Source organism: Drosophila guanche, unplaced genomic scaffold (assembly GCF_900245975.1).
Source record: "Drosophila guanche unplaced genomic scaffold, DGUA_6, whole genome shotgun sequence".
In the NCBI taxonomy this organism is placed as follows: Eukaryota; Metazoa; Arthropoda; class Insecta; order Diptera; family Drosophilidae; genus Drosophila; species Drosophila guanche.
The window spans coordinates 1,591,906-1,618,617 of NW_022995745.1; the positions used below are offsets into that span (position 1 = coordinate 1,591,906).

The window sequence follows — 26,712 nt, forward strand, 5'->3', positions numbered from 1 at the left end:
GGGATTTTTGTAAGCTGTGGAATTGGGTTCGGCATTGAGCCGGTCCAACAGTTTGCAACGCCTTCAACGATGGTTAATCAATTCAAATTGTTGCTGCTGCTGAGGGCCATCAATGAAAGTCGTGATATAATAATAATAACAATAAAATGAAACCACCACAACAAAGTTATATCTGTTCGTTGTGTTTTTGCTTGTGTTTTGTTTTGCATATCGTTGATGTATTTATTTATTAACAAAATAATTTAAATTAACAATGAAGAGGCGCTTTGAGCCCATGGGTTGTTTTTCTTTTCTTTTCTTTTTTGTTTGTACTTTGGTCACAAAGCAATGACAGTGCGAAGGACTAGCCTATGAAAAAAAATAATATAAAATAGATAAATTTATAGTTGATAAAAAAAAAGTATTAATTTGGTCTAGCTAACTAAGCTGGTAGCGGTGCCACTGGTGCCACTACCAGGCGGAAGAAGGTGGACCTCCGCTGCTCCAGCCAGCGCTGGGAGCGGGGGAACCACCGCTGCTCCAGCCACTGCCGCCATGGGAGGAACCGCCACCGCTGCTCCAGCCACCACCGCCATAAGAGGAACTGCCGCCATTGTTCCAGCCACTAGCAGCAGCGCCAGACTGCACATGTTGCTGCTGCTGCTGATTGTCCTGGACGCGCATCACCTTCAGTGTTCCACGCTGCACAACGTGACCGCTCTTGAAGAAGGCACCCTGAGCCTGGTCGGCCTTCATGATGATGGCATTGCCCTTGCTGCCGTATGCATTGATCAGCTGGCCATTGATGGCGCCCACACCAGCTGAACCGCCGCCAAAGGCATCCTCTTGCAGCACCAACTGCAGAATCTGTGGCAGAATTGCATTGAACTGCTGCACATCGTAGGATGAGGAGCCGCCATAGCCATGGCCAGAAGCATACGATTGTCCATAGGAGTGGGATGAGTGACCCTGGTCATAGGAGTAGCCAACGCCACCACCACCGCCGCCGCTTACTGCGTGGTAAGCAACTGGAGCTGGAGCTGGAGCTTGCTCGATGACTTTAAAGACTTGCTCCTGCTGACCGCCATAGGAGCCGTGACCATGACTGTGGCTGTGGCCGTGATCATGACCATAGCTGTGTCCACTGGCCACGATGCCACCTGCTGATCCACCAGCATTGCTGTAGCCTTGTCCCTCCTGCAGAATGACTTTAATGATCTGGGCTGAGCCACCGCCTCCGCCGCCTCCATGCGAGTAGCCATGACCATGGGCATATCCATGTCCACCGCCACCTCCTCCATGACCTCCTCCATAACCACCTCCATGACCACCTCCGTGACCGCCTCCATGACCTCCTCCAGAGGTAGGCGTGGCGATTACATTGTAAGTGGTCTTGCTTCCTCCTCCGCCGCCGCCGCCGCCGCCGCCAAGTAACGACAGGAAGGTGGCATTGCAGGCGCAGACCGTGGCCAAGAGGCAGATGAAGACCTAACCGTCATAGAGAGTAACCGTTCCGTTTAGTATGTTTATCCATTTGTTATCCAAAGATTCCGGTTGATCCGTGATGCGATCGACTTACCTTCATGTTAGCTGGAATCGTTGACTCTCTCGGAGATTCTCTCTGGTTGTGTGTGTGTGCGGTGCGGAAGGAACACCTGTGCGCGTCGAGCTGTTCCCGGTAGGTGAATGATGCCCAGCTACGCGCTTCCCGTAGCTTTTATACATAGATCGGATATGGGCTGCCCATTGGCCCACTCCCGTTAGAGGCGACGCAACCCGCGAGAGATGGAGATGAAGAGATGGCAATGGCAATGGAGAGATGTGTGACGTCAGCGATGAAGAGCTGCCGATATGGACTCATCGTAGCTGCTGGGCTGCTGCTCTTGCAACTCACATTGGATGCTTGAACACTCACGCACGCATCTGAATGGGAGCGGGCCGGCCTACCCGCCACCCAAAACAGGGTGTCATTTCGGAGATAATTTATGCTTCACTCGGGCACCGTTAGGTTAATCCACTTTGTCGGTGAGGCACCCGTTTCCGCGTTGCCATCGTCTTCAATGGTCAAATAATATGCAACACTAACAACGCCGGCGGAGACAAGCAAACAAAAACAAACAACTACAAACAGATAACACACAAGCCTAGGCAAACCGACCAAACAGCTGTGTAGCGGGGAGGGGGCTCTGTCGGTCAAGCAGGGCAGAGGCAGAGCCAGAAGCTGAGACAGAGGCAGAGGCAGGGCCAAACGTTGACGATGGCATAGACCGCAACCGCGACTGACCGGCTCTTTGCATACGATTATCGATTTGGGCGCATCGGTGAGCTCTCAGTCGAGTCGGATGGGATCGGATCGGATCCACATCTGCCTCTTGGGTCGTTCGGATTGCAACAGCTCTTCGTGTGCTCACACACCTATGCACATGTGTCGATTGGGCCAATCTTTTGCGCTCTCTGGGAAAGAAACGGATTGGCAGCCGGACACCGTAGCCCGAGTCGACAGACGGATTATTATATCATGCAACATAATTTGAAATTTGTTAATTTTGTGTGCATTTTTGTATAAATTATTTAATGCGCGCTGTTGCGCATGTTGCCCCGACCACAGACCGAACCAGACCTTCGAACCCCCTCCGACCCAGTGTAGTCTCTTTTTCTCTTCTCTTTGATTTGCTGATGACCCGTTACCCGGCTCTATTACAAGCTCCATCCTCACACACACACACACACACACACACACAAACAGCACACACAGAAATATTTAAGCGTTCGGCATTTTAGCACCTTGTTGTTTCTGTAGCTATAGCTGTTTCGGTTTCTGTTGCTGTTGCTGTTGGGGCAGGCCAGTCAGTCTCCCAGGTCTCTGAATGGAAATCAGAGTGATCATAATGAGGATGATTTGACGTGGTGTGTGCAAATACTTGGCCTGATCAATGGCCCATGCAATGGCCGGCTCCAGTCCAGTGCCGACGCTTGAGTCACCTTATGCAACAGCGATATTGGTTTACGATATGTCATAAAACACACAAATGTATGTACATATATTTAAATGTATAAATTTAAATGTTTTTTTTTTGACCGGAATTCCTAACGCTGATGATAAATCTGCACGTACATATGTATTTGTGCCACACAAATGTAAGCCAATCCGAATTCCAATCCAAATTTTAGCTTAGTGTTCATTCTCGAAAGGGTTTTTTCATAATTAATTGAATATTCTTGGAAAGGCGAAAGTTTGCCTAGGCCACAAATACCTACAATCTTACGCAAACTAATTCCACATATTATTAAACCTGTAGAGGGAAATGTTTCGACGCAAAGTTGGAAGCTACAAATATCTAGCAATAGAGTGCTAACAATACAGCTCAAGTCTTTAGCTTTCCAGTAGGTATGTAAATTATTTGTTTGACCAAATGGAAGTACAACGGAAACAGCGGGTTCGCACATGCTTCTTCCTATTCGTGACAAAAACAAGAACAAGTGCAAGAAAACAAGAAGCTGTCGTTGTCTTTCGTGTAACAAACCAATCGATCTAAATGGCTGCACTGGAGGACTGGAGGCTGGATTACTTTTGCGCTTGCAAGTCCTGTGGAAGCTCCCAAGCCAGTCTAGGTGCTTCTGCTGATCTCTTCCTATGGTGCGTTGCGTGCGGAATTCTTCTGCACTAAAGGACACAGAAATTCAAGCATTAGACATTAAAAGCATTGAAAATAAGAAGCCTCGCTTCTAATTTATGTAATTAATTAATCTAAAACTAATCTAAAATTAATCTAAAAATTAATGGCAAACTATGTCTGCCTTGACAAGAATTAATCGAATGTATTGTTGAATGTTGAATTGAAACACACATTTACGAATGTTAATTGATTCTGCTGGTGTCAAGTATCAAACTCGGCTTATTGATCATCATCAGCTAGTTCGACGTCACGGTTCGCCATACAGTAGGGACACTCGCGAAAGTCCATCAGGAACGCCTCCTATGGACACATGCGATGTTCGAAAAAAGCAACAGCAAGCAAACGCAGGCAATGACTCACCGCTGGATGCTTCTCGCATTTGGCGGCAATGCGTCCACGGAAGGACTGGTGGCAGCGGCCACACTCGAGGAGCTTCATTGGACGGTCGCATATGCATATCTTGACAATGGTTTTCTTGGTTTCCATATTCGGATTGATATTCTGCTGCTCGAATAACTCCACATTGTTGTTGACGTCCACCTCCACGTATTCCTTGACGGCATTCTTCAATCGCCTTTGAGCCAGGGACATGTTCTACGCCTTACGCACGTTGGTCACGTCACGCGGGGACGGTGAAGTTAGATTCCCGTAGCGAGCGTTCAGACGTGCGAAAATTGAATTCTGTTCAGTTCCCTCTGATTTTGGGATTGTAATTATATTATTATACACATTTCTCACGGCTCTCTTGTATGCAGAATTGTTTATTTACCCATTATGCTGTTGATTTACACGATTTTGTTGTTTTTAGTTGGTAAAACCGCGCCCAAGTGATAATTTATTGAAGTGCGTTCAGTTGCCACAATTATGCGCGGTGTACGCTTATTCAAAAGATGTCTAAATTGAAATATTAGCAAGAGCAATCCACAAATTGCGCCTTTGATTTTGTTTTACTTGTCCTGCCATTGTCATTTCAAGTAACGGTAATCACCAGTGCTGTGAAGCGCAGGATCCGTGAACGTATTAACTATCGAAAGCAATGTATCGCACTGAATAATTTGCAAAATTTAATAAAACTTCATTGAATTACACTTTTTTGTTCACAAGGGCACTGCAGCTGAATACAATTTAAACATGGTATTTGATATATCTAGAAATATTTTTAAATGCAAAAGGAACACAGGAATCGATTTCTGGACACCTGCAACACTAAAATGGTTTTTTGTTTGTTTTGCAAGCCTTCACACTATAGTCATCCCCTTCACACACGCGCTGCAAACATGGTACATGCACCGCAGAAGAGCACAGACATGGAGCCCAATGACTTAAAACCAATGAGAATGTGCGAAATGCACTACTCTTCTCACAACTGACACTATGGCGGAGTTCTCTGTTTTCTTTGCATCATGAAACACATGCTTATGTGTCTGTATATTTGCATGTACTTTCTGAAGCAGCAATTTCAACAATTTGTATGCACATGCTGCTTCATGGGTCAAACAAGGAGTTAAGTAAACATACTGTATTTGTAAGTATGTATGTAGGTATGTACATACATGTCCGTCTTGTTGAGCGCCTGGATCTCAGAGATCATAAAGGCTAGAGCCACAAAATGTTGCATTCAGAGTTAAGTTAAAAACCAATTTTTTCACTAGACAAATTATGAGGTTAATTGGAGTGATAAATTATTGTCATTCCTTTGGCCCTTGGATATGCGTAGGAGTTACTTCTGCCAAGCCTGGGAACATCTGTGAGTCAACATGCAAATTTCCGAATCGCCATTGTCCTAGCTAGAACCGTTCACGTAGCACATACATACATATATTTGTGCTTAAGCATTTTTAATGCATTGAAAAAAAGAGCATTACATATTTTTGTGGGCACTTATCAGGCTTTAAGCATATCAATATGTAAAATTATTTGTATACATTTTATGAACTTTGCCTGTCGAGTTGCCCGTGCAAATATATTCACCAATGGTTGTGTTTGTAGTTTTCGGCTAGCTACACATTCCATATATAGTCTCTATAGGAAAGTCACTCTTCTGTTGGAATGGGCCGGAATCTGGAAACGATTCGCAAGTGGACAGGCAAGTCCACTGAGCACGACGAGAATGTACCTCTTCCCGATCCCATATGGCCCGCAGGGCGTGTGGCCTACTGGCTCATTGTTTTCATCGTCGTTGGACTTTTGTATTATTGGTTTTATATTCTCCTCCATGCGGATTCTGGCGAGTGCAACGAGTACGACTTGCAGTGCGAACATTGAGGTGGTAAAAACTGTCTGATCGATACAATTTTAAACATTAAAACCATTAAACAAGAACGATGGGAGGGAGAGCTTGATCATACCGATGAGAACTTTATTATATAGCAAACAGATTTGGAGCAATTTTTGTGAGCTTTATAACAACATCTTAAAACCTTTGTTGAACTTTTGAAATTGGATAACTAAATGATATAATATGATTAAAGCATATATGCGGGTATCTGGTAATTGGAATAGACGCTGGAAAACTTGATGACCCAACCGACACCGTCGTAATTTACAGTCTTATGGAATCGGACGACAAGTTTGCTACTCTCGCTCTTGTAGACACGCGGGGCGTCATCGCCGCAGAATCGTCGCATCTCTCGTTCCTCGCCACTGCCCGCTTGCTTCTCCAGGATCTGCAGATAGTCTGTGTGGCAGGTGCTTCTCGAACCCAGGTCGAAGGCTGGCCAAAGTAAAGGGCAAACGATAAGTTCGGAGGTAAGCTCAAAGGCCAAAAGGAAAAAGCTTGACTTACTCTCAAATAATAGGAGCACGCGGTTGTTGCTGGGCACTTGGATTGTCCAGCGACAGTCGGAGTTGTTGCGCACATTCTCCGGATAGAAGGGGTTGGTGAAGATGCCCTCGGTATTGTAGAGCTGGCCGCCGCAACCGGGTCCCGCCTCGACGGGGCTGGCCAGGAAGGTCAGGTCCAGTGTGCTTAGGTACGAGCCCGTCTTAATGTGCAGCCGCAGCTCGTTCGTCTGGCTAAAGAGACTCTTGCCCGCATCCACGTAGGAGCAGATGCGCATCAGCGACTGGTTGTTCCTGTCGAACACCTGCATGTTCTCCTGATCGCAGTCAAATGATCCGAACACCAGCTCCGCCTGGTACAAGCTGAGCGTGTAGTTGGCTGGCGCCCGTATATAGACGTCGCAGTCCGACGTTTCCGATAGCCGCACTCGTCCCTGCAGCCCACTGTAGTGGCGCTGACAGTCCGAATCCATAAACACACGGATCTGGAAGCCGGGTCGTGTCACCGCACCATTTGTGCGGAACTTTACATACACCTCGTGCGCATTCGCATAGTACGTGTCCGGCTTTCCGGCACCGCAGTACACATGCTCCGTGGCATAATTCATCATGTTGCTGCGGGATGTTTGACCGTTGACGATAAGCTCACTGCCATAGCCCTGCTCCACCATGAGGGCATCCTGCAAGTCAGAAGAAGAGAGAGAGAAGACCAGAGAGTGACTAAATTTCAGTAGGCAAAGCTGCACACTGAAGGCCAAAACGGTTCTTGCTTCTCTGCTGCTGCAGCAGCCGAGCTTTTGTGCATGGGCCACCCCCACGAAGTTGCTGCGCTGCCGCTGCAGCAGCCGAGCTTTTGTGCATGGGCCACCCCCACGAAGTTGCTGCGCTGCCGCTGCAGCAACCGAGCTTTTGTGCATTGGCAACACGAAGTTGCTGCCCTAAAAATCTTTTTCTATGCCACGTGACCGGACAAGGACTTCTTTTTAAAGTCAAAGGAAATTAAAAGAACCAATTTATCGTATAGTTACCTCACTGTTGTAGATTTTCAGATAGTCGGCCACACAGCTCCCATTGGCATCGGGCCCCTCCAAATCGAAGCTGATGAACTGAAGATTCAGAGCCGCATCGCCAACAATCTTCCAGAAGCAAGCGACACCGTTGTCGTAGTTGCCGCCGGATTCCGTGGAGGGAGAGCTGAGTGTGGTCTGCTTGAGACCGGCGGACTCCAGCTTGATCTCCGGACTGCCGCACAGCCGCGGCTTGCTGCTGACGGTCAGCTCGAAGCCGGAGTCATTGATGGCGGAATTTGTGAAGAAGCGCAGGAAGAGTGTGTGACGGGATGTGGTGATGGTTGGCGGCTGATCCTGGCCGCAGAACTTGCCAATGAGCTCCGAAAAGGGTCCGGCCCCGTCGCGCAGCTCAACAAAGTCCTTGCCGCAGTCGTCGCCCTGCTCCACATGGAAGGTGGGGAACTCCAAGCTGAGCTGCTGATCGGCCGGCGCATTGAACACAATGTTGCAGTCCAGGTTGTGCTCGTAGCCCTCCTGGCTATGGAACTTGCTGAACACATACCTGCTGGAGCCGTTCATCCGGATATGCTCGTCGCAGTTGCGCAGCACGCGCACCAGCGCACGGAATCCTCGCGAGGGATCACGTTCATCGGAGAAGCTGTGGATCAGAGCACGTTGGCTGCCAATGCTGATCGTGGGCAAATCTTCGGTGATGCGCCCACAGAAGCGTCCCGCACGCATCCTCTCATTCGGCACCGCCCCAGCAAAGACTTCCACGCCGTCGTAGGCGCAGTTGGAGTTCGCCTCAAAGTCGATGAGCTCAAACCGGATGGTGAACTTGTGGCCCTCCGGCGCTGTCAGATTCCAGTAGCAGTCGCTGCTCGGCGGCAACATGTTGTCCGTGTGCTGCCGGGGCGAGGCCACCGCTCCCGTCTCGCTGATGACGCCACCGCATAGTCGGGTGCTGTACACCAGCCGGAAGCCGCGACCGTTGTAGCTGCTGTCCGTGCGCAGTGTCAGATCGATGGACTGCTTGGCCCGGTACTCGTGATTGTGCTTCACACCGCATATGGTGGCCTGCTGCACGTGATCGCCACCATCTCGGGTGACCACGGTGACGTTGTCGAATGGACAGACATTTATGGGAGCCTGCTCCAGATCGAACTGCAGGAAGCTGACCAGAACGCCAGCGGCGTGCGGATCCAGCGGCACGAATGTCCAGCTGCACTTGAGGTTATGCTCATAGCCCGGGTAGCCGGGGCTCGTCAGCTCCTGTTCGGCGTCTGTGGCATAGAGAGTGCCGCCACAGTTGCGATCGAATTTGGCCACGAATCCGTCGCCAACCACATCGCCATCGGAGCGAAAGATGAGCCGCATAAAGGGCGTTGTGGTGTTGATCTGCTGCGGCGGTGCACGGCCACATATCCTCTGCAGATCGGTCCAATTGCCAGCGGAATCGTTGCGCTGTTGCACCAGCAGATAGTCCTTGGTGCAGCCGGTGCTGTCCTCGATGTAGAAGCGCGACTGGAAGGAGAGTCCAATGTGATAGCCCGGCGAAGATTCCACCTCCCACACGCACTCCACATTGTTCTTGTACTGCTCGCTGAATTCGACATGCCGATACGGATAGCTGAGCTTCCCGCCGCATCCCGAGCCGTACTTGATGGACACATTGAAGGTGGAGTTGGCCTCGTACCGATCCGCATGGTACTCCAGGAACAACCCACGCTCCACCACCAGATTCACGGCCGATGCCTGGTCACAGTACGTGCCCAGCGATGGGGAGTTCTGGTCCGGTCCGTTGTACACCTTCAGGAACTGCTTATGACAGGCGCCTGCGCCTCCAGCTCCAGCTGCATTTGGTAGATTCACTGTGAGCGACACCTCCAGCTGAATGTCCGACACCTGAAGCGATGGTCCATCCTCTCCGCTCGCATCCATGTCTGGTCCAATGGCCCAGGCACAGTCGATGGCCCCGGCCACATTACGCATGCCAAAGGGCTCGCGGATGGTCAGATTATCGCCCGGCTCCAGGGGCCAAATGCCGCCACACGACTGCATGCTGTAGCCAAGACGCAGCTGCCTCAGCTCGTTGCGTACGCTGGCCGAGACGGTCATCTGAATGGGGAAGGGCACGCGAACTGTGGGCAGATTGTCACCCGGGGCAATGCTCTCGAATCCGCAGAGAATGTGCGACAGCAGCGGCTCAGACTGCTCCAGGCGGGACAGCTTAAGGGGCGATAGCAGACCGCAGATGTGCTGGTTCCTCATGATCACGGAGCTGGTGTTATACTTCAGCACCTGGATGAGCAGTGTGGAGTTGGGCGGTGGCGTCAGGTTGTAGCTGCAGTGCACCAGGCTGGTCAGGTTCGGCCGCTCAAAGTTGAGCGTTTCCCAGGGCCCGCCCTCGAGCAGATTCAGGTGCCGGCACTCGCTCACTCCGTGGGCGCTGAAGCGCAGCTTGAAGCCGCGATGACGGCTAAAGGGCAGCAGGAAGGCATCGATGCCCATTGTGTTGTCCGAGGAGATTATCTCGGCAGGTGGGTCATTGGTGTATCGACCCAGAATGGACTGCATTTTGTGATCATTGGCAAAGGTGAGGCGACCCCGAAAGACGGGCGAACCGCGAGCCGTTGTCCCTCCGCCCGTATCAAAGTCGAGTATCTCGACGCGTACGCGCCGTCCCTTGGGCACCTCCAGGCGCCACACACAGTGCATCGGATGGGTGACGCCATCTGGATAGCCCGGCGACTGCAGCACTCCCTGCATGGCCTCGATCTTCTCGCCGCATCGCGAACCGACCGCCTTGTAGCGGAAACGGAAGCCCTCATTGTCCTTCAGATTGCCATCGATCAGTCGCAGTCGCACCACAATCTTGTTGGTCTCCACCAGCAGTCGTCTGTCGTGTGTGCCGCACACCAGCAATGTGTCAATGATGCGCTCCTCACCCTCCAAGCCGTACGCCTCGATCTCCTCCAGCCGCACGTGCGTATGCTGAGAGCAATTGCCAGCCACCTGGGCCGGCAGCTGCAGCCGCTCGCTCTCCAGCTCAATGGTGTTGCCCTTCTCCACCTCGATGGTGTATACGCACTCCTCCAAGGTCATGCCCTGATCCGTGTGCAGCTGCAGCTGCTCCGGCGTCGGCGAACTGAACTCTCCCTCGGGACTGAAGTAGCTGCCGCCGCAGCGGGCAATGCTGAGGCGAGCCTGGAAGCCGTGCAGCGGCTCGGGCACCTCCGTGTAGTAGCGTATCCTTAGCTGGCTGCCCGAGGAGTATATCGTATTCGGTTTGCGATTGCCACAGAAACGTCCCAGCTCAGGCTTCAGCTCCGTGCTGCCATCGTTCATTTGGATGAACTCGCGATCGCATTGGGCAGCATCGCCCGCTGCCCCCGTGGCTGCCGTCAGATCGAAGTTGCCAAAGAACTGCACAGAGATCCTGTGCTGTGGCGGCGCAGAGATTAGCCACACGCACTCCGAGTGCGGATTGGGCAGATTGGGATAGTTGGGCGAGGTGATGACCTGCTGCTCGCCAGCGGCGGGACCCAGCACAATGCGGCCGGAGCAGGCATGGCCCAGCTCCTCGAAGCGGAAGGTGACCCTGAAGCGGGGATATCCCTGATAGCGGAACTTGACGTACGCCCTATTCGATGTGGTCTCCAGCACATCGGTGTTGCCGCTGTCGCAATACTTGCCCCTGCCCAGGAAGGGTGAGTCTGCCGCATCGCCGTTCCGCACCATCAGGAAGGTGCCGCACAGCTGTCCGCTGCCAAAGGTTGGAGCCGGGGACACACCATTCGCATTGTCCAGCTGAAACTCGGGAAAGTCGATGCGAATGCGACGACCCTGACGCACGCGCAGCTTCCATACGCACTCCTGTGGCCTCAGGGGGCTGCCACGGACCGAATCGGTGATGTTTATCACGCCCCTGGAGGCGGACAGCTCTGAGCCGCATTCCGTGCGCACCAAACCATTGAAGCCCGTCTGATTGACGCTCGCATCCGTGATGAACTCCACCTTGAGGTAGGGATTGCCATGGAAGATACGCGTCGCTGTGTTGTTAGGCTCCGCGCAGAGTTTCGCCTGCTCCGTCCAGGTCTGCATGTCGGAGCTCTGCGAGATCTGCAAATAGTCGGCGATGCACTCACCAGAGCCAAAGACCTCCAGGTCGAGCTTGGCCAGCTGGAAGATGGCGTGCATGGCCGTATTGACCGGCACCAGAGTCCATGCACACTGCAAGCCATTCTCATAGCCGCCGGGATAGCCGGGCGAATTCAATGTGAACATTGTCTGGTTGAGGCTGAGCAGCTGCTGGCCACAGTGTCGTGTCTGCTCCTCGGCCGTGCGATTTGAGCGCAGTGACTCCTTGGACAGCTGCTGCCAGTTGAGCTTGAAGGGACCCCGACTGGCCGTGAAGTAAACCGTATTCGTGCTGGATCTAATCGGTGCATCGCCCACTTCAGTCTCCAGTCGAGCACCAATGTCCGAGTAGCCATCGTAGAAGCTCAAATGCGGCTGATCCAAGTCCCTGAGATGCTCTATGGTGATCATGACCACATAGTTCTTGTCCACGGTAATGCGCCAGCTGTACGGATCGGACGTTTGGAATTGACTCGGATATTGCGGTGAAGTTATCACTCCAGCGGTGCCATTCAGCTCGTTGTGTCGCTCTGAAAAATGCGCAGAAAGTTAGCCAAAAGACGGGGAACAAAGCAAGAGTCATACCATAATTGTAGGAGGCCATGAACCCCTCGCCCACGTTGTCATCGTCGCTCTTGAACTTCATCCAGATGGTGCCGCGTGAGTGTATGACACCGGGCACCTGATTGCCACAATAGACACCGATGAGTGGGCCGCGCTCGAACTTCTCGCGCACCTCCAGATAGTCCCGATTGCAGCCATCGGACTGCTCCAGATCCATCGACTCGATGGTGAGGCTCAGGGAGTTGCCCTCGCTGGCGGCCAGCACCCACACGCAATCGATATTGGGCGGATAACTGTCCGGGTAGTACGGTGTGCTGAAGCGGCCAGATATGGACGTGTACACGCTGCCACAGGCCGTGTCCATGGTCATGAAATGTCCCTCAAACTCCTCCACCAGCAGCAGCGGCAGACTGATGGTCAACGACTGGCCATGCGATATTATCGCCGGCGGATGCGAGCGACAGAACTGAAGACGCGGCGTGCCCGTTGCCTCGGGCCCGTCGTACACCTTAACGCCAACGGGCATGCAGTCACCCTCCTGGGGGTACGTACTGTCTACCTCCGGGCGCAGCTTAATGCTGGTGGCCGTGAAAATGATGTGCTTGCCGGGATCAGAGGCCTGCAGCACCCAGAGACAGGTCTCGTTGCGTGGCGCCTGTCGCTCCAAACTGAGATACTCAAAATCGGTGTCATCGATGGTAATCTGTTGGCCGCACGACTCATGGAAGTGCAGCCGGAAACCTGGTCGCGAAATGGAATCATCACTCACAAACCTCACAATGGCCGTGTTCGAGGCGGACATTCGTTTTTGACTGGCGCCGGTGTCGCAGAGCTTAAAGATTCGCTGACCCTCGGCGTCTTCGTCGCCGCCTATCGTGTCGTACGCCTCGAGGTAGTCCCAGGAGCAATCGTATCCAGACTCGATGTCCATGTCCTGCACATCAAAGACAATGCGATGATGCGGTGACACCTCCACCAGCCATTCGCAATGACTCTGCTCCGGATATGGCATGGGATAGTTGGGTGATTGGATGACACCATTACGAACGCTCAACTTGCCACCGCAGGCTGCAAGGTTAAAGAGGGGGAAACGTTATACACACAATGCAAATACAAATATATTGCATGAGAAGCAAATGCTTTTTCAATTATTTTTTAATCCATCCTTTGCCGCTTAACGTTGACCGCTGTGGGGAGGACCAATAACTTATTCACCACGCACACAGAGACAAGTGCTAGAAAGGGATAGAGATAGCGTCTCACCTGTGGTGAAGACGTCAACGCTGAAGTCATTCGCGCTGCACAGTGGGCGACGCAACAGAAAAGGAGTGACAAAAGTCGAAGAGTTGTTTGAGCTCTTCTCATATAATCAATAAACGCAACTAAAAGAGCATTTTCTAACGAATTTTCAAGATACAATTTAGTTTAAGAGATATGAGCATTCAAAGTGGAAAATTGTTGTCAGTGTGCAAACATTTATTGATTGCCCACTGTCACTGCCCACGAAGCATGGGCGAAAAGAGAATTGAGAACCTGTGCGCTCCCTCCCTCTCCCTCACGCGATAGAACAGCAGCCATTTTGGTATTGTTTTGTCTTTTCTTTCTACTCACTCGAGCGAACTGTGCGATAGGTGGCCTCAAAGCCGCGTCCATTGTGCTCGCCATCGGCGATGAATCGTATGTGCATGCGATGGCCGGCACTGGTGAGGATCAGCTGGCTGGTTGAGCCACAGTGGCGTTCGTGGGCAAACACCTCGTGCATATGATTGGACACCTGCAAGAACAGAGATTAGAGTAAGTCCGGGAGTGCATAATGGTACCCACCGTCAGTGCGTCCTTGGAGCAATTGACGCTCTCCTCGAGATCCAAATTGTTGACAGTCAGCTCAATGGTGTCGCCCATTTGCACGTTGATCAGCCAGTAGCATTCGAGATTGTTCGGGTACATGCCCGGATGGTTGGGTGATTGAAAGGAGCCGCTCTCGGCGCGAAACTCTTGCAGGCAGCCATCGATGCGATACTCCAGCTGGAAGTTGACATTGCTGTCATTGTGCACGACGGTCAGCACATCGCCGCTGGCATTGTGCGCGCCCGGCCCGAGCAGGGGCAACAGAGTGGCACCGTCAATGAGATAGACGCCGCCCGGTAGAGCTGTGGGCACACGCTCCTCGTGCCGCTCCATGTGCGAGACCTCCAGGCGAATGCGATTACCGCTGGGCGCACGTATCGTCCAGCTGCAATTGATGGGCACCTCATCCCAGTATGGCTCCATAAAGTTCAAGCTCTCGATGGTGCCGTAGGTGGCTGTCACATTGCGCCGACAGTTGGTCGTATAGGAGATGCGGAAGCCACGCATCGCATTGCTTACGTCAGAGTTGAAGGCGATCGTCACCTCGTTGTCATCGAGACGCACCACGCGTTGGCTCTCTTCTGGCAGGTCGCAGATTTTCAGGATGGGCTCATAGCCCGGATGGCGTGCACCCATAAAGATCTTCACATTATCGTACGAGCAGTCATCGGAGCTCTCCAGCTCCATGTCCTCGATGAGCAGCTGCACACCCGAGCCCGGATGGACGCGCACCTGCCACTCGCAGTGCGCATTGTGCGGATAGCTGCTGGGATAACGCGGTGAGGTTATCACGCCATCATTGGAGCTCAGGCGACCGCCACAGCCGCTGGCAAAGACGCGCCAACGCAGACGAAAGCCATGGCCACTGATGGCCGCATCCGTGTGGAAGTGCAGGCGCAGCTCATTGCTGAAGCTGGGAATGCGCGTGGGAATGCGTGAGCCGCAGAAGCGTCCGATGAGCGGCGAGGCCAGATCGCCGCCATTGCGCACCTCGAGATAGTCCCGGCTGCAGTTGGCGGAGCTCTCCAGATCGAATATCTCCAGCTGCACCTCCACCAGATGGCCAATGCCCACCGTCAGTTGCCAGTCGCAGTCGAGATCCGCGGAGTAGTTCATCGGATAACCGGGTGAGAGCAGCTCGCCGCTGGAGGCGTGTATGTGCCCGCCACAGCTGTCGGTGTCCACGAAGCTGTACTCCAGCTCGAAGCCATCATAGCCACTGCTGTAGTCCGACACAAACTTGATGGTCAGCAGGCGGGCCTGCGTGACAAAGTCCTCCGGCAAAGCCATAGAGCAGTAGCGCACCAGCGGCTTGGCATCCGGCTTGTAGGCATCCATGCTGTCGAAAATCTCCACACGATCGTACGAACAATCGCTGCTCAACTCCAGCTGAAAGCTCAGCCAGTGCAGCCGTATGACCTTGCGTGCCGGCGCCTGAATCACCCAATAGCAAGTGAGATCATTGTCATAGTGGCCGTCCTCTGACACGGGCAGACGGATGCGTCCCTCCTTGGTGTGTACACCGCCACAATGATCGCTGGCAGCGGCCACTGTCTGATACTCGAACTTGAAGCCACGCCCACGACTATTTCTGTCCGTTTGCAGCTGCAGAATCAAGTGGTTTGTGCGGCTAATAAACTCCTCATCCGGCAGATGCTTGCCACAGTAGGGTCCCAGTATCTGGCGGTTGATGCCAGCGTTGATCTGTCCGAGAAGCAAAAGAATCATCAAGAACATGGCAATCAAGGACCTTTGGCAGAGAGCCAAACTCACCCTCAAACTGGTGCCCAGACAGGCAGCGTCCTCGTCATCATCATCGCTTGTCTGTAGACCATCCTCCAGCTGAAAGTCAAGCCGATTCAGAACGATCAACTTATTGGGCGCCGTGCTGATTGTGTAGGTGCACAGCGTGTCGCTGGTCGTCAGATTGGGATAGCCAGGCGAGAGCACAGTGCCCGAGTCACTGTCGAATGTGTAGGAGCAGAGTGTCCGGTAGTGGAGCTCGAAGCGTCCGCGGACAGCGTACGCCTTGATGCGCACCCGATTGAACAGAGACCTGAAGTTGGGCGGAATGCCAGGCGTTTCGCCACAGTGCTTGGCCTGCAGCAGGCTGCTGCCAAGCTCGGTCACATCGTACAGCTCCAGGCAATCCTGGCGACCCATTTCGAAGGCGACAAAGTCAATGCCCACCGATTCGCCAATGGCCAGGCGTATCTCGTACTCGCAGGACATGGGCACATCGCTGGTCAGACTGCTGGAGCGTATGGAGCCCTCCTGGCTGGTGTAGGTGCCGCCACAGCCCGGCACACGTTCCTCAACTGAATAGTGCAGCTGGAAGCCCGAGTCGGTGCCGTCGGCATCCGAATGGAACTGAATGATGGCCTCGTGGGTGGGCAGCAGCAGTGGAGCGGGTTGGCCGCTGCTGCAAAACTTTGCCAGCTCTCGATTCGAAATGGAGTCCCTGATCTGTGGAGACAGCAATCAAAAGATGGAGTAGAGCTATGCCCAACCCTCACTCCTCAACTCCCATCCCGCTACTCACCTCGACATAGTCGAAATTGCAGTTGGTGTGCTGCTCCAGCTGCAGACTGAAGAACGTGAGCTTGATGCGTTTGCTGGTGGGTGCCACCAGGTGCCAGCGGCAGTCCCGATTCCTGGGATAATTGCCCGGCGATCCGGGCGAGGCCAAGGTGCCGTACGACTCGAATTCGAGGCGGCCACCGCACTGCGGCTCCATTGACACCCAGCTGAGATCGAAGCCCTCGCGGGAGGTGCTGTTATCCGAGCGGAACCACAGGTACAGCTGATTGCCCGACGAGATGATGTTGCCGCCATGCGGCAAATGGTTGCCACAGTAACGACCGATGATCTGTGCCGCCGCCGAGCGGCCATCGTTGACCTGCAGCCAGTCGAAGCGGCATTCGGTAGAGTCCTCCAGATCGAAGGTGCTGAATGTCACATTCAGCACCAGCGACTCGTTTGTGCGGATTACCCACGCACATTGGGCATTGTGCTCGTAGCCGATGCCCTCCGGCGGATACCTCAGTCGACCGCTCGCGGCGCTCAGCAGTGCATTGCAGCTGCTAAAGCGCGTGGCGCACAATCGATCCCGGTAGCCCGGCAGACACTGGCACACAAAACCATCTGCACTCGACAGTGTGGGATTGCAGCGTCCTCCATTCTTGCAGGGATGCGCCTCACACGGATTGGGCAGTGGCTCGCAGAGTGGCGGCCGGAATCCACGGTTGCACAGGCACGTAAAGTTCGCGGGTCCACCATCCAAGCAGATGCCATTGTTCTACACAGCATGGGAGAGCAATCATGCACATGCATTTATGTTGTTTTCGATCAAGACTCACCAGACATGGATTGGATTTGCAATTTAGAACCGTGCCATTGACACAGCCATTGGCACCATAGCCTGGGCCAACCATGCCGCTCGGACAGCTGCACACAACAGTGCCGGAGATCTCGAAACAGTTGGCCGCCGGATGGCAGAGACTGCCACGCTGCGCGCAGCTGCTGATGGTGGCCAACTCGGAGTTGCCGGGATTGCTGCTGCTGCCGCTGCCGCTGCTGGGACTGTTGCGCTCGCAGGTGCGCCCATCGCCCGTCCAGCCCACGGGGCACTCGCCACAGTGATGGGAGCCATAGGTGTTGAGGCAGTCCACGCGGGGATTGAGGCTGCAGCCACCGTTGTTGGTCTCGCACTCGTTTAGGTCGCGGCAACCTATGCCGTTGCCCGTGAGGCCGGCGGCACAGGGTGCGCACGTGAAGCTGCCCGGCAGATTGATGCACTTGGTCGAGCAGGGCGTGTGGGCAGCAGTGTCACTGCACTCGTCCACATCCTCACCGCAGACGGGCGTCAGCCCGTTGGTCTTCCAGCCCGGCGTGCATAGGCAACGGTAGCCAGCCTCATCGGAGCTGGGCACACAGGCGCCATGTCCACAGAGCTCCCAGGCGCTCGCCTGTGTGCAGTCACCCTTCCGCTGGGTGCAGTGCATTCCATGCCAGCCCGGCAAACACAAACAGCTGTAGGATCCAAACTGATTCAGGCACTGGGCTCCATTCTGGCAGGCCAAGTCAGTGCCCTCATACAGGGCGCACTCGTTCACATCAATCTCGCACTTGGCACCCTGAAACGCAAGAGAGATGATCAGAGAGACGCCCCCAAATACGCCCCACAAAACGCACCTCGAAGGACGGCCGGCACTGGCAGCGATAGCCACTGAAGGTATTGTAGCAGCTGCCGCCATTCTCGCAGGGTCCACTCTGGCAGCTGTTCAGCTCCAGCTGCGTCTCCAGTCGATTCACCTTGTTCTCCATGGCACGCAAACGGATTTGATAGCGTCGCAGCAAAACCCGTGAGCCGCGTGTTCTGCAGCGAAATCAAGCAGAGAGATGCAAATTCTAGAACTCCGAATTGAAGCTGGGAAGGGCTGGAGCAAAAGGGCAATCTCATACGACAAACAGAAAGCCGAGAGAGCGTGGGGAATAACAGCGGACAACTTCACCTTCCACGTAAATTCACTTTAAGCTAGAGCAAGTCGTGCCCTTCACATCCCACTCACCTGTTTAGCTGCTGTTGCAGCATGCTCTTGAGTCCATTCGCACCAAAGGCACGCCGCTGAAAGTCTGTTAATTGATCTGCCAGCTTACGGATATCAACGAAATCCTCAGTCGAGCTCCATTCATCCTTGTTGCTGCCGTTGGGTCGCTTCTTTGATCCCCCGCTGGCCAGCAGCAGCTCGAGCACATCGTACTCCTCGTTGATGGTCAGACGAGAGTTGCCCGACAGGCGAAAGCTAATGTTGCGATTGGCACCCGATTCAAAGATCAAATTGCCATCTTTGCTGATGATTTTCGGTCTGAAAATCGAGCAGAATGAAGACCACGACGAGATCTGTTTGTTGAGCGACAGTCACTTACGAGTTGACAAAAGCCTGCACCGCTGGCCAAACAGAAGCCAGAAGTAGGATTAGGCATGGCCACAGCAGGAGTCTGCCACTTGCAGCAGCTCCTGGCATATTACCGAAGGAAACACTTTCCAATAAAAAACACACAACACACACACAACAACAAAAAGAGAGTCTTCCGCTGCGCTCGGCTAACGATGTGCGACTGTGAGGCTAAGCCAGAACGCTGCTGCTCAGATCGACTCGGATTAAGTGTGCTGCAAGTGTGGGGGCGGTACCCAAGAGTACGCCCATCAAACTAACATTCCTCGTGCACTCTAACCCAATCAGAATTAAAAATCGTTCATTTTGTTTAGTTTCGTAGACACACACAGATATATTTATATATTTTTATATATATTTTTTCTTTTTGTTTGTGAGCATTTTTCTCGAATCGATGGACGTGGGAGTACAGATACTGATCCCGAATCGGATTGCTCTCGGTTGCCTAGGCTTAGGTTGCTAATAATATCCATTATAATAGCACATAAATAATATCATTTAGCTTAGGGTTTTAGGTTTCTGTTTTCTCCTCTTTGCCTTTGCCCCCGGGCTCTTACATTTAGCTTGGTGCCATTTGTTGTTTCCATTTTTTTCTAATTACATCAATCTCTTTTTTGGTAATTTATAGAATAGACTCTGGTTGCGTGGTGTTAAGGGTTAAGTTCAGGCTATGCGCAGTTTAAGTTTCTGCTCGCTGTGCCAGTTGCCGGCCACTAAATGTCTAGTTTAAGTGTTTTTTTGTTCTGTATTAGTTACAAATGCACAAAGAGATTTTTATGATTATTATTATTATGAGCTACTGTCGCCATGTCGCTGGATAGGAACTAGAGAACGGAAGAGTGTGTCTTGGTTTGCTAACAGAGTTCCTCTCTAATGGTGTTTTGGCTGCTTCGACTGGTTGACTGGTTGGCTGAGTGGCAGTACCCTAAACCGTACTGAATAAAGGATTCAAAAGCCCAGGAAGCTCACATATTTACCGCCTTTGCTTTTAGGGCGTGTAAAAACAATTTTACACCTAATTTCCACTTTGTGTGTTGGTGTTTTTTGGTTCTTTCTGGGTTCAGTACAGTGTTCCATAAGTTGTCATAAATTCAAGATTTTACAATAATAATTGCTTTCATTTAATGTGCTTGGTTTGGTGGTTCTTCTATTTGGGTTCGCTCCGTGGTACAAGAAGTCTCGTGTCATTGGATGGGTATGGGTGGGTGGTGGCCACACACACACACACACACACACACACACACCTCTCTACATGGTACATATCTAGTCTTATACTTATGGCTTGCCGTGCAATATATATATTTACGTGTGTTTGAAACAATTTGAAGCGGGCAATCAAATACCATACACATTACGTTGGACGTTAGCCTGCCTGCCTCTACATAGACATTTATATATAGTTTACATAAGTGTAATTATGTTGTTCTTTTGTTTTTGTTTATGTATATTTAAGTGTATATGCATAACGCCTAATAAGTAACGTAAGTTGGTTGCTTTGTTTGTGTGTATAAAAAAAATCACAAAGATGAAATGACTTGCGTTAAGAGTCCAGAATAAGTATAAATAATAACAAGGCTGGCGGCACGCAGACAGTTCCACATCTGCTGTGACAACAACAACAACATCATAAAAAAAAAGAGATATTAATTAAGGCAATAATCGTAGAAATTAGAATAACTAAATTGTATAGGTGCCAGGGGGGACACGTGCGCTACACGGTAAATAAATATTAAAAATCTACACTCCGACAGTTACACTTTCTGCCTAGGTTTGGGGGCTGGGGCTTGGGCTTGGGCTTTTTCTCTCTAAAAACATTCCTCAAATCTTCCGTATTTTCTATGCTGTATTTTGCTCTCAATATACTTTAAAGATCCAGCTTTAGTTGGGGCTGCCTGCGGCATTCTTGGTCGTTTTCGATCTTCTTATGTGCTCCGATTTGTGATAGAAGAACTTGTAGCTGGATTGGTTTTCCGTGTACGCCAAAAGGGAATCTAGAAGAGAGTTGAATTTAATTGCAGTTTCAACCTAAATATCTCGTAATGTGACATACCAAAGGATACGTAGCCAATGTTGGCTGTGTCCAGCGCAAAGTAGAGCGCTTGGGCCTTTTGTTCGTTCAGCTTGCCACCCGCATGCCGCATCAGACGCACAAAGCTCTCCCTGCTTATTTTCTCACTCGATTCGCTATAGAGCTGCACAAGAGAAAAGGGTATCAATGGAGACACTAAATAATATCCACTGCAGCATGCATTACATTGACAAGTGCGCGTAGAAAGGTCGCTAGATCGGCGTTTTTCAATTTGCTAAAGAGCGAGCACAGGAGGAAACTTTTCAGCGAGACTGTGCCACGGCGACGCTAAACGAACAGAGATAGTTTATCATCAGTTAGAGCGAGATGGCTCATCGTCATAATACATACATGATCCAGCAGGGCAAACAATTTGTGCAAACTCGGATTCTTTAGATCCACCTGAAGCAGCTCCGCAAAGGTGATAATGTCCAGCTTGTCCGTGTTGGACAAACTCAGGTATAATTCGCACAGTTCCTTATCTCGTGTACTCTCCAACAGGCCCAGTTGCTCGATGGTGCGCTCAATCTCCACAATGTCACCGGGGAAGGGAATCTTCATGTCACGAGCGCGACTCATTATGATCACATCCTCGAAGGAATAGTCCGATGTGGGCACACCCAGAGCTCTGTGGGAAGTCAATTCAAGTGTTAGCAATGATTCCCAAGAGATCAACAGATTAAAGATCATTTCTCCCACACTTACTTGGCCATCACCTTGCGCACATTGTTTGCATAGAGATTTGCATCGGCCATTTCGGCTTCGTTTGGCTGATAGACGGGCAGATATTCCACCTCGCAGCGATTGTAGAACTGTGTCATGGTCAGCCAAAGCAAACGTAGCCTAATAAAAACGAACAGACAGACACACATCAGAATGTTACAAAATATAAACAACAAATGGAAGGTGAGACATACACGCCGGGTCCGTCCCAGGTCCAGGTGAAGGTGTCATATTTGTTTGGATATTTGAGCAGGACTGGCTGCACCGGCACACCCGGATAGAAGGCGCCCGGCTTGAACTTGATCAGTGCCGTGCGATTTGTGCAGGTGCCCTCGGCAAAGATGACAACCTGCGGCCAATCGTCCGTGGATCGCGCTCGATCGACAATGTCCTTTATGGTGTTTTGCCTGGAATTGGGATCCTCACGCTGCACATAGATCGGCTGGGCGTAGTTGATAATGCGACCCAGCAGCGGTATGTCGGCCGTCTCACGTTTGGCCACTATCGATGGCGGTCCGGTGGCCACCACCAGTATGGAGTCCACATAGGAGGAATGCGGTGCCACCACCAGTATGGGTGCCTGCTTTGGTGTCGCCCGTGTACCCTTCATATTTATGTAGTGAAATGATCCCGAAGTGTACAACATGCGCATGGCCTTCGCCGTCATGTATTGCATTTGCCTGTGAAGAGCAAGAGGAACAGGCGATAAGTTAGGCCACCGGGTATGTGTGTGTGGATATTCCAGCACTTACTTGCGCCAGCCGGTTAGCGGCCTTGCCTTGAGATCATCCAGCGTCATGCCATAGAGCCCAATGCAGGCGAACATCCACGCAGAGAGAAGGGAGAGCACACATCCAACCACACGAATGGGCAGCAACAAAACCGTCAACACATACACCTGCAACGGAGGCAAAGGCATGCGGATAATTAATTGAAATAATTAATTGAAATCTTAAAATAAATGACAAGGCACATGGCTGGTTGGTGTCTGTCTGGTGTGCATTATCTGCTATTCCTAATAGGAATATGCCATGCAGGCGCAACAGCTACAATTTATTGATTTTTCCCCCGTTGGCATTACGATTTTTGGCTAACATTTAGCCCCAAAGGGATAACTGTTTTTATCTTGATTGATCTTGTGTGGCAATGAGCTATTTCCATAAACCTTAGCCTTAGCTACACCAAACATATAATTCTGCACATAAATCCATTCAACTACAAAGATTTCAATGTTTGCATCTGCCGATAGCCAATTATGGGGTTGGCGACAAATCGCTGCTTATCATTCAAGTGCCGGCTACCGGGCCAAAAAGCGGACTTTGGATTCGGTTTCTGGCCGATCGCAAAATGTTCCAATGAACCCGAAGCATGGAAATAGTCAGTCAAACAAATGTTTGATTGCCCCTGCTCCACTGTCAAGCGTGAAGCAGAAAAGCAGAGCAAGCAATAAAGCGGCGATTCCCTCGGAATTTTGTGTGTGTTTGGGGAATGCTTTTATTGTAGAATAAATTTCAACGGATCAGCAACAAATTGGTGTGTATGTATGTGTTTATTTATGTATGCATGCAGGGTGGGCTTTTGGCTGCGACTGGGACTGGGAGAAGGAGAAGGAGAAGCAAACACAGCACGTAGAAGAGAATGCTATAATCGATATTCTGACCATGGGATTGATACCTTATCCGCTACTAAGACTTGCTGATCTATGTTTTGATCTAATTGATATTCAGCAGGCGTAAAACTTAACTAAAATTATATCACGGAATTGTGAAAAATACAATGTGGAATTCGAGTTCCAAGATGTTTTGCACAATTCTGAAACGATCAAGAGAAAGCTTTGCCCTTGTACCTTACGAATTTACATCCTCATACTGTACATACTTACTAATGTATGTGTGTGCATACATACATATGTAAATATCTAAAAGCGGATGAAGAGCGAAAAGCACAACGAAAAAGGAAGACAGCAGTGGAGTAGTCCAATGCCAATGCCGCCGCAGAGTACCTTGAACTTTCTGTGGCTATGAAGACGAGTGGAAACAGGTTTTTGCATCTCCTCCTCGCCCAACCTCAACACCCGCTCTGCCGCTGTTCAGCTGTGCTTTGGGGAGGGGGTTTTTATTTTATTTTTCGTTTTTAATGTTATTAGTGGGTCAATGGCTCCAGCCATATTGAAGCTTCCTCTTGTGATCTTCTTCCGCTGTGTGCTTTACCGTAGGTGCATCGGCACTCAGCTGTGTCCACAGCGCACTCTCTGTCTCGCCCTCTCTGTCCCCCTCTCTCTGTGTCTGTTATGTGAAGAGCTATTCAAAAACACAAAGCAAAAAGCGTTTCAAGAGTTCGCGATAACGATCATGCGATGGGGGCACGTCCTTGCTCTGCCACAATTGCTCCCATTGCTTCGAGTTGTATTCTTCGAAAACCGACACGCAGTTGCTTGTGTGTGTGCGATTGCTTAAACAAAATACACACCGTGTGCGTGACGAGTCTGCTCAAATCTTTAGGATACGGAAGCGCCCAGTATCGATAATATGGAGGAATATACATAGCTCCTAAAAAAAAAACAAACCTAAAATAAACATAACTTCAAGTTCTATAAATTTCGAATGTTTGTTTTACCGTAATTCCGATGTTAGCTTCAATTTTATTTCAAGAAACTGCACAAACGCCTCTCTACTTCTTATCAATCGAATCGCTGTGTTCTTTTTTTCCCAGCATGTTTCAATTTCAATTGAGACTTTGAGACTTGACTCAGCGATAGAGCCATTTGGGTGCGTCATTTAGATCAGCTGTCACACAACACAAAAGCATACACACATACACACAAATGTGCATATGTAAATAAACCCAATAAACGGACCGATCTAATCGATTTGCGAGTGCATTACCAGTATCGGGCTTGGGTGCTCAAGTTCTTAGTCAGTTTAGAAATAGTCGAACCGCACAAATGAATCAGAATTCATACCATAGTACATATGAAATAAGTATATGTACATGTTAATAGGATAGATATCGACCTATGTCAACTAATGAGGATCCAGAGAAATAAATGTGTATGTGTGTGTAACGGCACTGCTGTGGTCAGTCTTTTCTGTTACTCAATTACTCTCTTGATTGAGAAAGAGAGATTTCAAAGAGATATCTTCTCTTTAGCGAGTTTCCTCTGTGGTTAATGCCGAAACAAGGTTAAGCTCTGCCCCTAAACGTGTGGCGATGTTCTCAAATTAGATCCATTTGAGGGCTGCAAATCTCGCGCCATTTTTACGGTTTTGGTATTTGTTTTTGTTGAATACTTTGTTGTTACTGGCACACGGGCAAGCAATTAGAATGTGTGGGAAACTGTAAACGTTTTGCCGATTGCGCCATCTGATGAGAGTGAAGGGGCGGCCGAGCGAGTGTATTGTTCTTTGAAACGCACTGTAGGAAGGAGCGGAGGAGAAGAAAGAGGAGCAATACCAAAGAGGAACTACACACCAGCTAGGTGAGCGAGCAGCGGTGAACGGTGCATGGCGCGAAGGGGGTTATGGGGGAATGGAAAGGTAAGAGCACAACACATGCCATGCCAAAAGAACCGGCAACAACGTACGCAACAACAGCAACACACACACCAGCCGCAAGTGGAACAAGAAAATCATACGATTCTCGCTGCCCGCCTGCGAAACGCTGACGTAGGCAGAGTGAGGCGACAGCAGGCAGCAGCGGCAGATAAAAAAAAAGCTCATTGCAAAGGAGAAGAACAACAACGACGAACAATGAATGTAACGGCAAATACATGTCAAGTGCAATGCAAGGCGATGACAGAGCACAGCAGAGCATACCAGAAAGAGTGCAAGAGAAAGTAGCAGCGCACTTGAAATGCTGTGTGCCCAAGAGGAAGCAGCAAAACAGCGGTATCGACTCCATCATTAGCTTGGCGGCGGTCGCCCATGTGCTGCGTGCTCGCTCGCTCTGATTTGCATGAATCAATGGCACAGAGAAGAATGGCGAAAGGCAAATAACGTTTCCGTCTGCAAAATGAAATGTGGAATGCGACTCGCGACTCACCTTGGCCACCTCAATGTGACTGTCGATTTCGACGCGGTGCACGAAGGGATTGATGTAGTTGTATCCCTTGGATGCCCACGCATCCTCCTCGGAGTCCCGCTTCGACAGACTTCCGCTGGTGTGGATGGGACTATCATTGGCCATTACCACATCCGCATCCTCCCCGGGAACGGCATCACCGCTGGCGGGCGCCGTCTGCGACGATCGTCGGCATCGCTTCACTGTCGACGTTGTCATTGCACTCGCACACGCACGTTTTTGTTCCCCCGCGGTCACTGTATCCCTAGCGCACTTTCACAAGAAAAAACAGAAATAACCAAATAACCAAACACACCCTTGTATACTGAGTGTTTACTTGGATTTCGAACTGTTTTAAGCTACACTTTTTGTTCAGCAACAATAAAATCGTGGGAGTGTGTATGTGGGTTTGGTAGGCGTCAGTGTGACCGCGGAATTATCGATAAGAGATACCGTCAGGGCTTCGAAAATATACCGATATATACTTTTCCATTTTCAAAATATACCGGGAAATATACAGTGGAAATAATATTTATTAATTTAAATTAAAACGTATCAAAACCATATTATTTCTTTATGGGAGATCATTTCCTTTCTTTCTTTGTAGACCTTAGGAGAAAAAACATTATTTTCACTCTCGCCATCTTCAATTTCCCTTGGGTTTAGGACATTTTTCCAACCATTTTTCTCTCTTATATCTATATATAGGATTAGATACATTATTGGTCGTAAATAGATTTCTTAAGTTGATTTTTGTTCAATTCTCTTCAGAACATTGTCGCTCACGCAAAAGCGTTTGATAGGGCAATACAAGCTAATTTCACGAAACGGTAGGTAGTTGTCTAAAGCAGGAGCTATTACGTTCATTCGGCGCTTCTGACTTTGGCAGCTAAACTTTTTTCCTC

The 26,712-nt window shown here is 50.6% G+C and overlaps 4 protein-coding genes across 4 annotated transcripts; all 4 read right to left on the reverse strand.

Annotated features, from left to right (window-relative positions):
- Positions 1-274: 274 nt before the first annotated feature.
- On the reverse strand, positions 275-1,749 carry LOC117580942 (keratin, type I cytoskeletal 9). The gene is made up of 2 exons (XM_034267725.1): positions 1,559-1,749; positions 275-1,467 (listed from the first exon to the last, which is right to left on the reverse strand). The coding sequence occupies exons 1-2, from the start codon at positions 1,562-1,564 to the stop codon at positions 451-453; spliced, it is 1,023 nt and encodes a 340-aa protein (XP_034123616.1). The 5' UTR covers positions 1,565-1,749; the 3' UTR covers positions 275-450.
- Positions 1,750-3,860: 2,111 nt separating this feature from the next.
- On the reverse strand, positions 3,861-4,589 carry LOC117581178. Its single transcript, XM_034268123.1, has 3 exons — positions 4,426-4,589; positions 4,017-4,351; positions 3,861-3,956 (listed from the first exon to the last, which is right to left on the reverse strand). The coding sequence occupies exons 2-3, from the start codon at positions 4,245-4,247 to the stop codon at positions 3,876-3,878; spliced, it is 312 nt and encodes a 103-aa protein (XP_034124014.1). The 5' UTR covers positions 4,248-4,351; positions 4,426-4,589; the 3' UTR covers positions 3,861-3,875.
- Positions 4,590-5,994: 1,405 nt separating this feature from the next.
- Positions 5,995-19,109, reverse strand: LOC117580747 (cubilin homolog). The gene is made up of 12 exons (XM_034267433.1): positions 18,929-19,109; positions 18,571-18,867; positions 18,194-18,377; positions 17,359-18,135; positions 16,542-17,297; positions 15,773-16,465; positions 13,976-15,703; positions 13,763-13,925; positions 12,173-13,219; positions 7,466-12,117; positions 6,442-7,117; positions 5,995-6,369 (listed from the first exon to the last, which is right to left on the reverse strand). The coding sequence occupies exons 1-12, from the start codon at positions 19,024-19,026 to the stop codon at positions 6,122-6,124; spliced, it is 11,319 nt and encodes a 3,772-aa protein (XP_034123324.1). The 5' UTR covers positions 19,027-19,109; the 3' UTR covers positions 5,995-6,121.
- A 1,274-nt stretch (positions 19,110-20,383) lies between these two features.
- LOC117581067 (lysophosphatidylcholine acyltransferase) lies at positions 20,384-26,190 on the reverse strand. The gene is made up of 8 exons (XM_034267942.1): positions 25,790-26,190; positions 22,501-22,646; positions 21,943-22,428; positions 21,731-21,868; positions 21,377-21,653; positions 21,212-21,313; positions 21,008-21,149; positions 20,384-20,948 (listed from the first exon to the last, which is right to left on the reverse strand). Exons 1-8 carry the CDS (start codon positions 26,024-26,026, stop codon positions 20,836-20,838), a joined length of 1,641 nt encoding a protein of 546 aa, XP_034123833.1. The 5' UTR covers positions 26,027-26,190; the 3' UTR covers positions 20,384-20,835.
- Between the last annotated feature and the right edge of the window lie 522 nt (positions 26,191-26,712).

Bases quoted from the DNA above. Each gene is read 5' to 3' on its own strand.
- LOC117581178 (XM_034268123.1), bottom strand. From the start codon at position 4,247: ATGTCCCTGGCTCAAAGGCGATTGAAGAATGCCGTCAAGGAATACGTG. The intron at 3,957-4,016 runs GTGAGTCATTGC...ATGTGTCCATAG, and splicing joins AATGCGAGAAGCATCCAGCG to GAGGCGTTCCTGATGGACTT.
- LOC117580747 (XM_034267433.1), bottom strand. From the start codon at position 19,026: ATGCCAGGAGCTGCTGCAAGTGGCAGACTCCTGCTGTGGCCATGCCTA. The intron at 18,378-18,570 runs GTGAGTGGGATG...ATTTCGCTGCAG, and splicing joins CTGCAACAGCAGCTAAACAG to AACACGCGGCTCACGGGTTT. The intron at 18,136-18,193 runs GTGCGTTTTGTG...CTTGCGTTTCAG, and splicing joins AGTGCCGGCCGTCCTTCGAG to GGTGCCAAGTGCGAGATTGA.
- LOC117581067 (XM_034267942.1), bottom strand. From the start codon at position 26,026: ATGACAACGTCGACAGTGAAGCGATGCCGACGATCGTCGCAGACGGCG. The intron at 22,647-25,789 runs GTGAGTCGCGAG...CCTCCGTTGCAG, and splicing joins GTCACATTGAGGTGGCCAAG to GTGTATGTGTTGACGGTTTT. The intron at 21,869-21,942 runs GTATGTCTCACC...CGTTTTTATTAG, and splicing joins ACCTGGGACGGACCCGGCGT to GCTACGTTTGCTTTGGCTGA.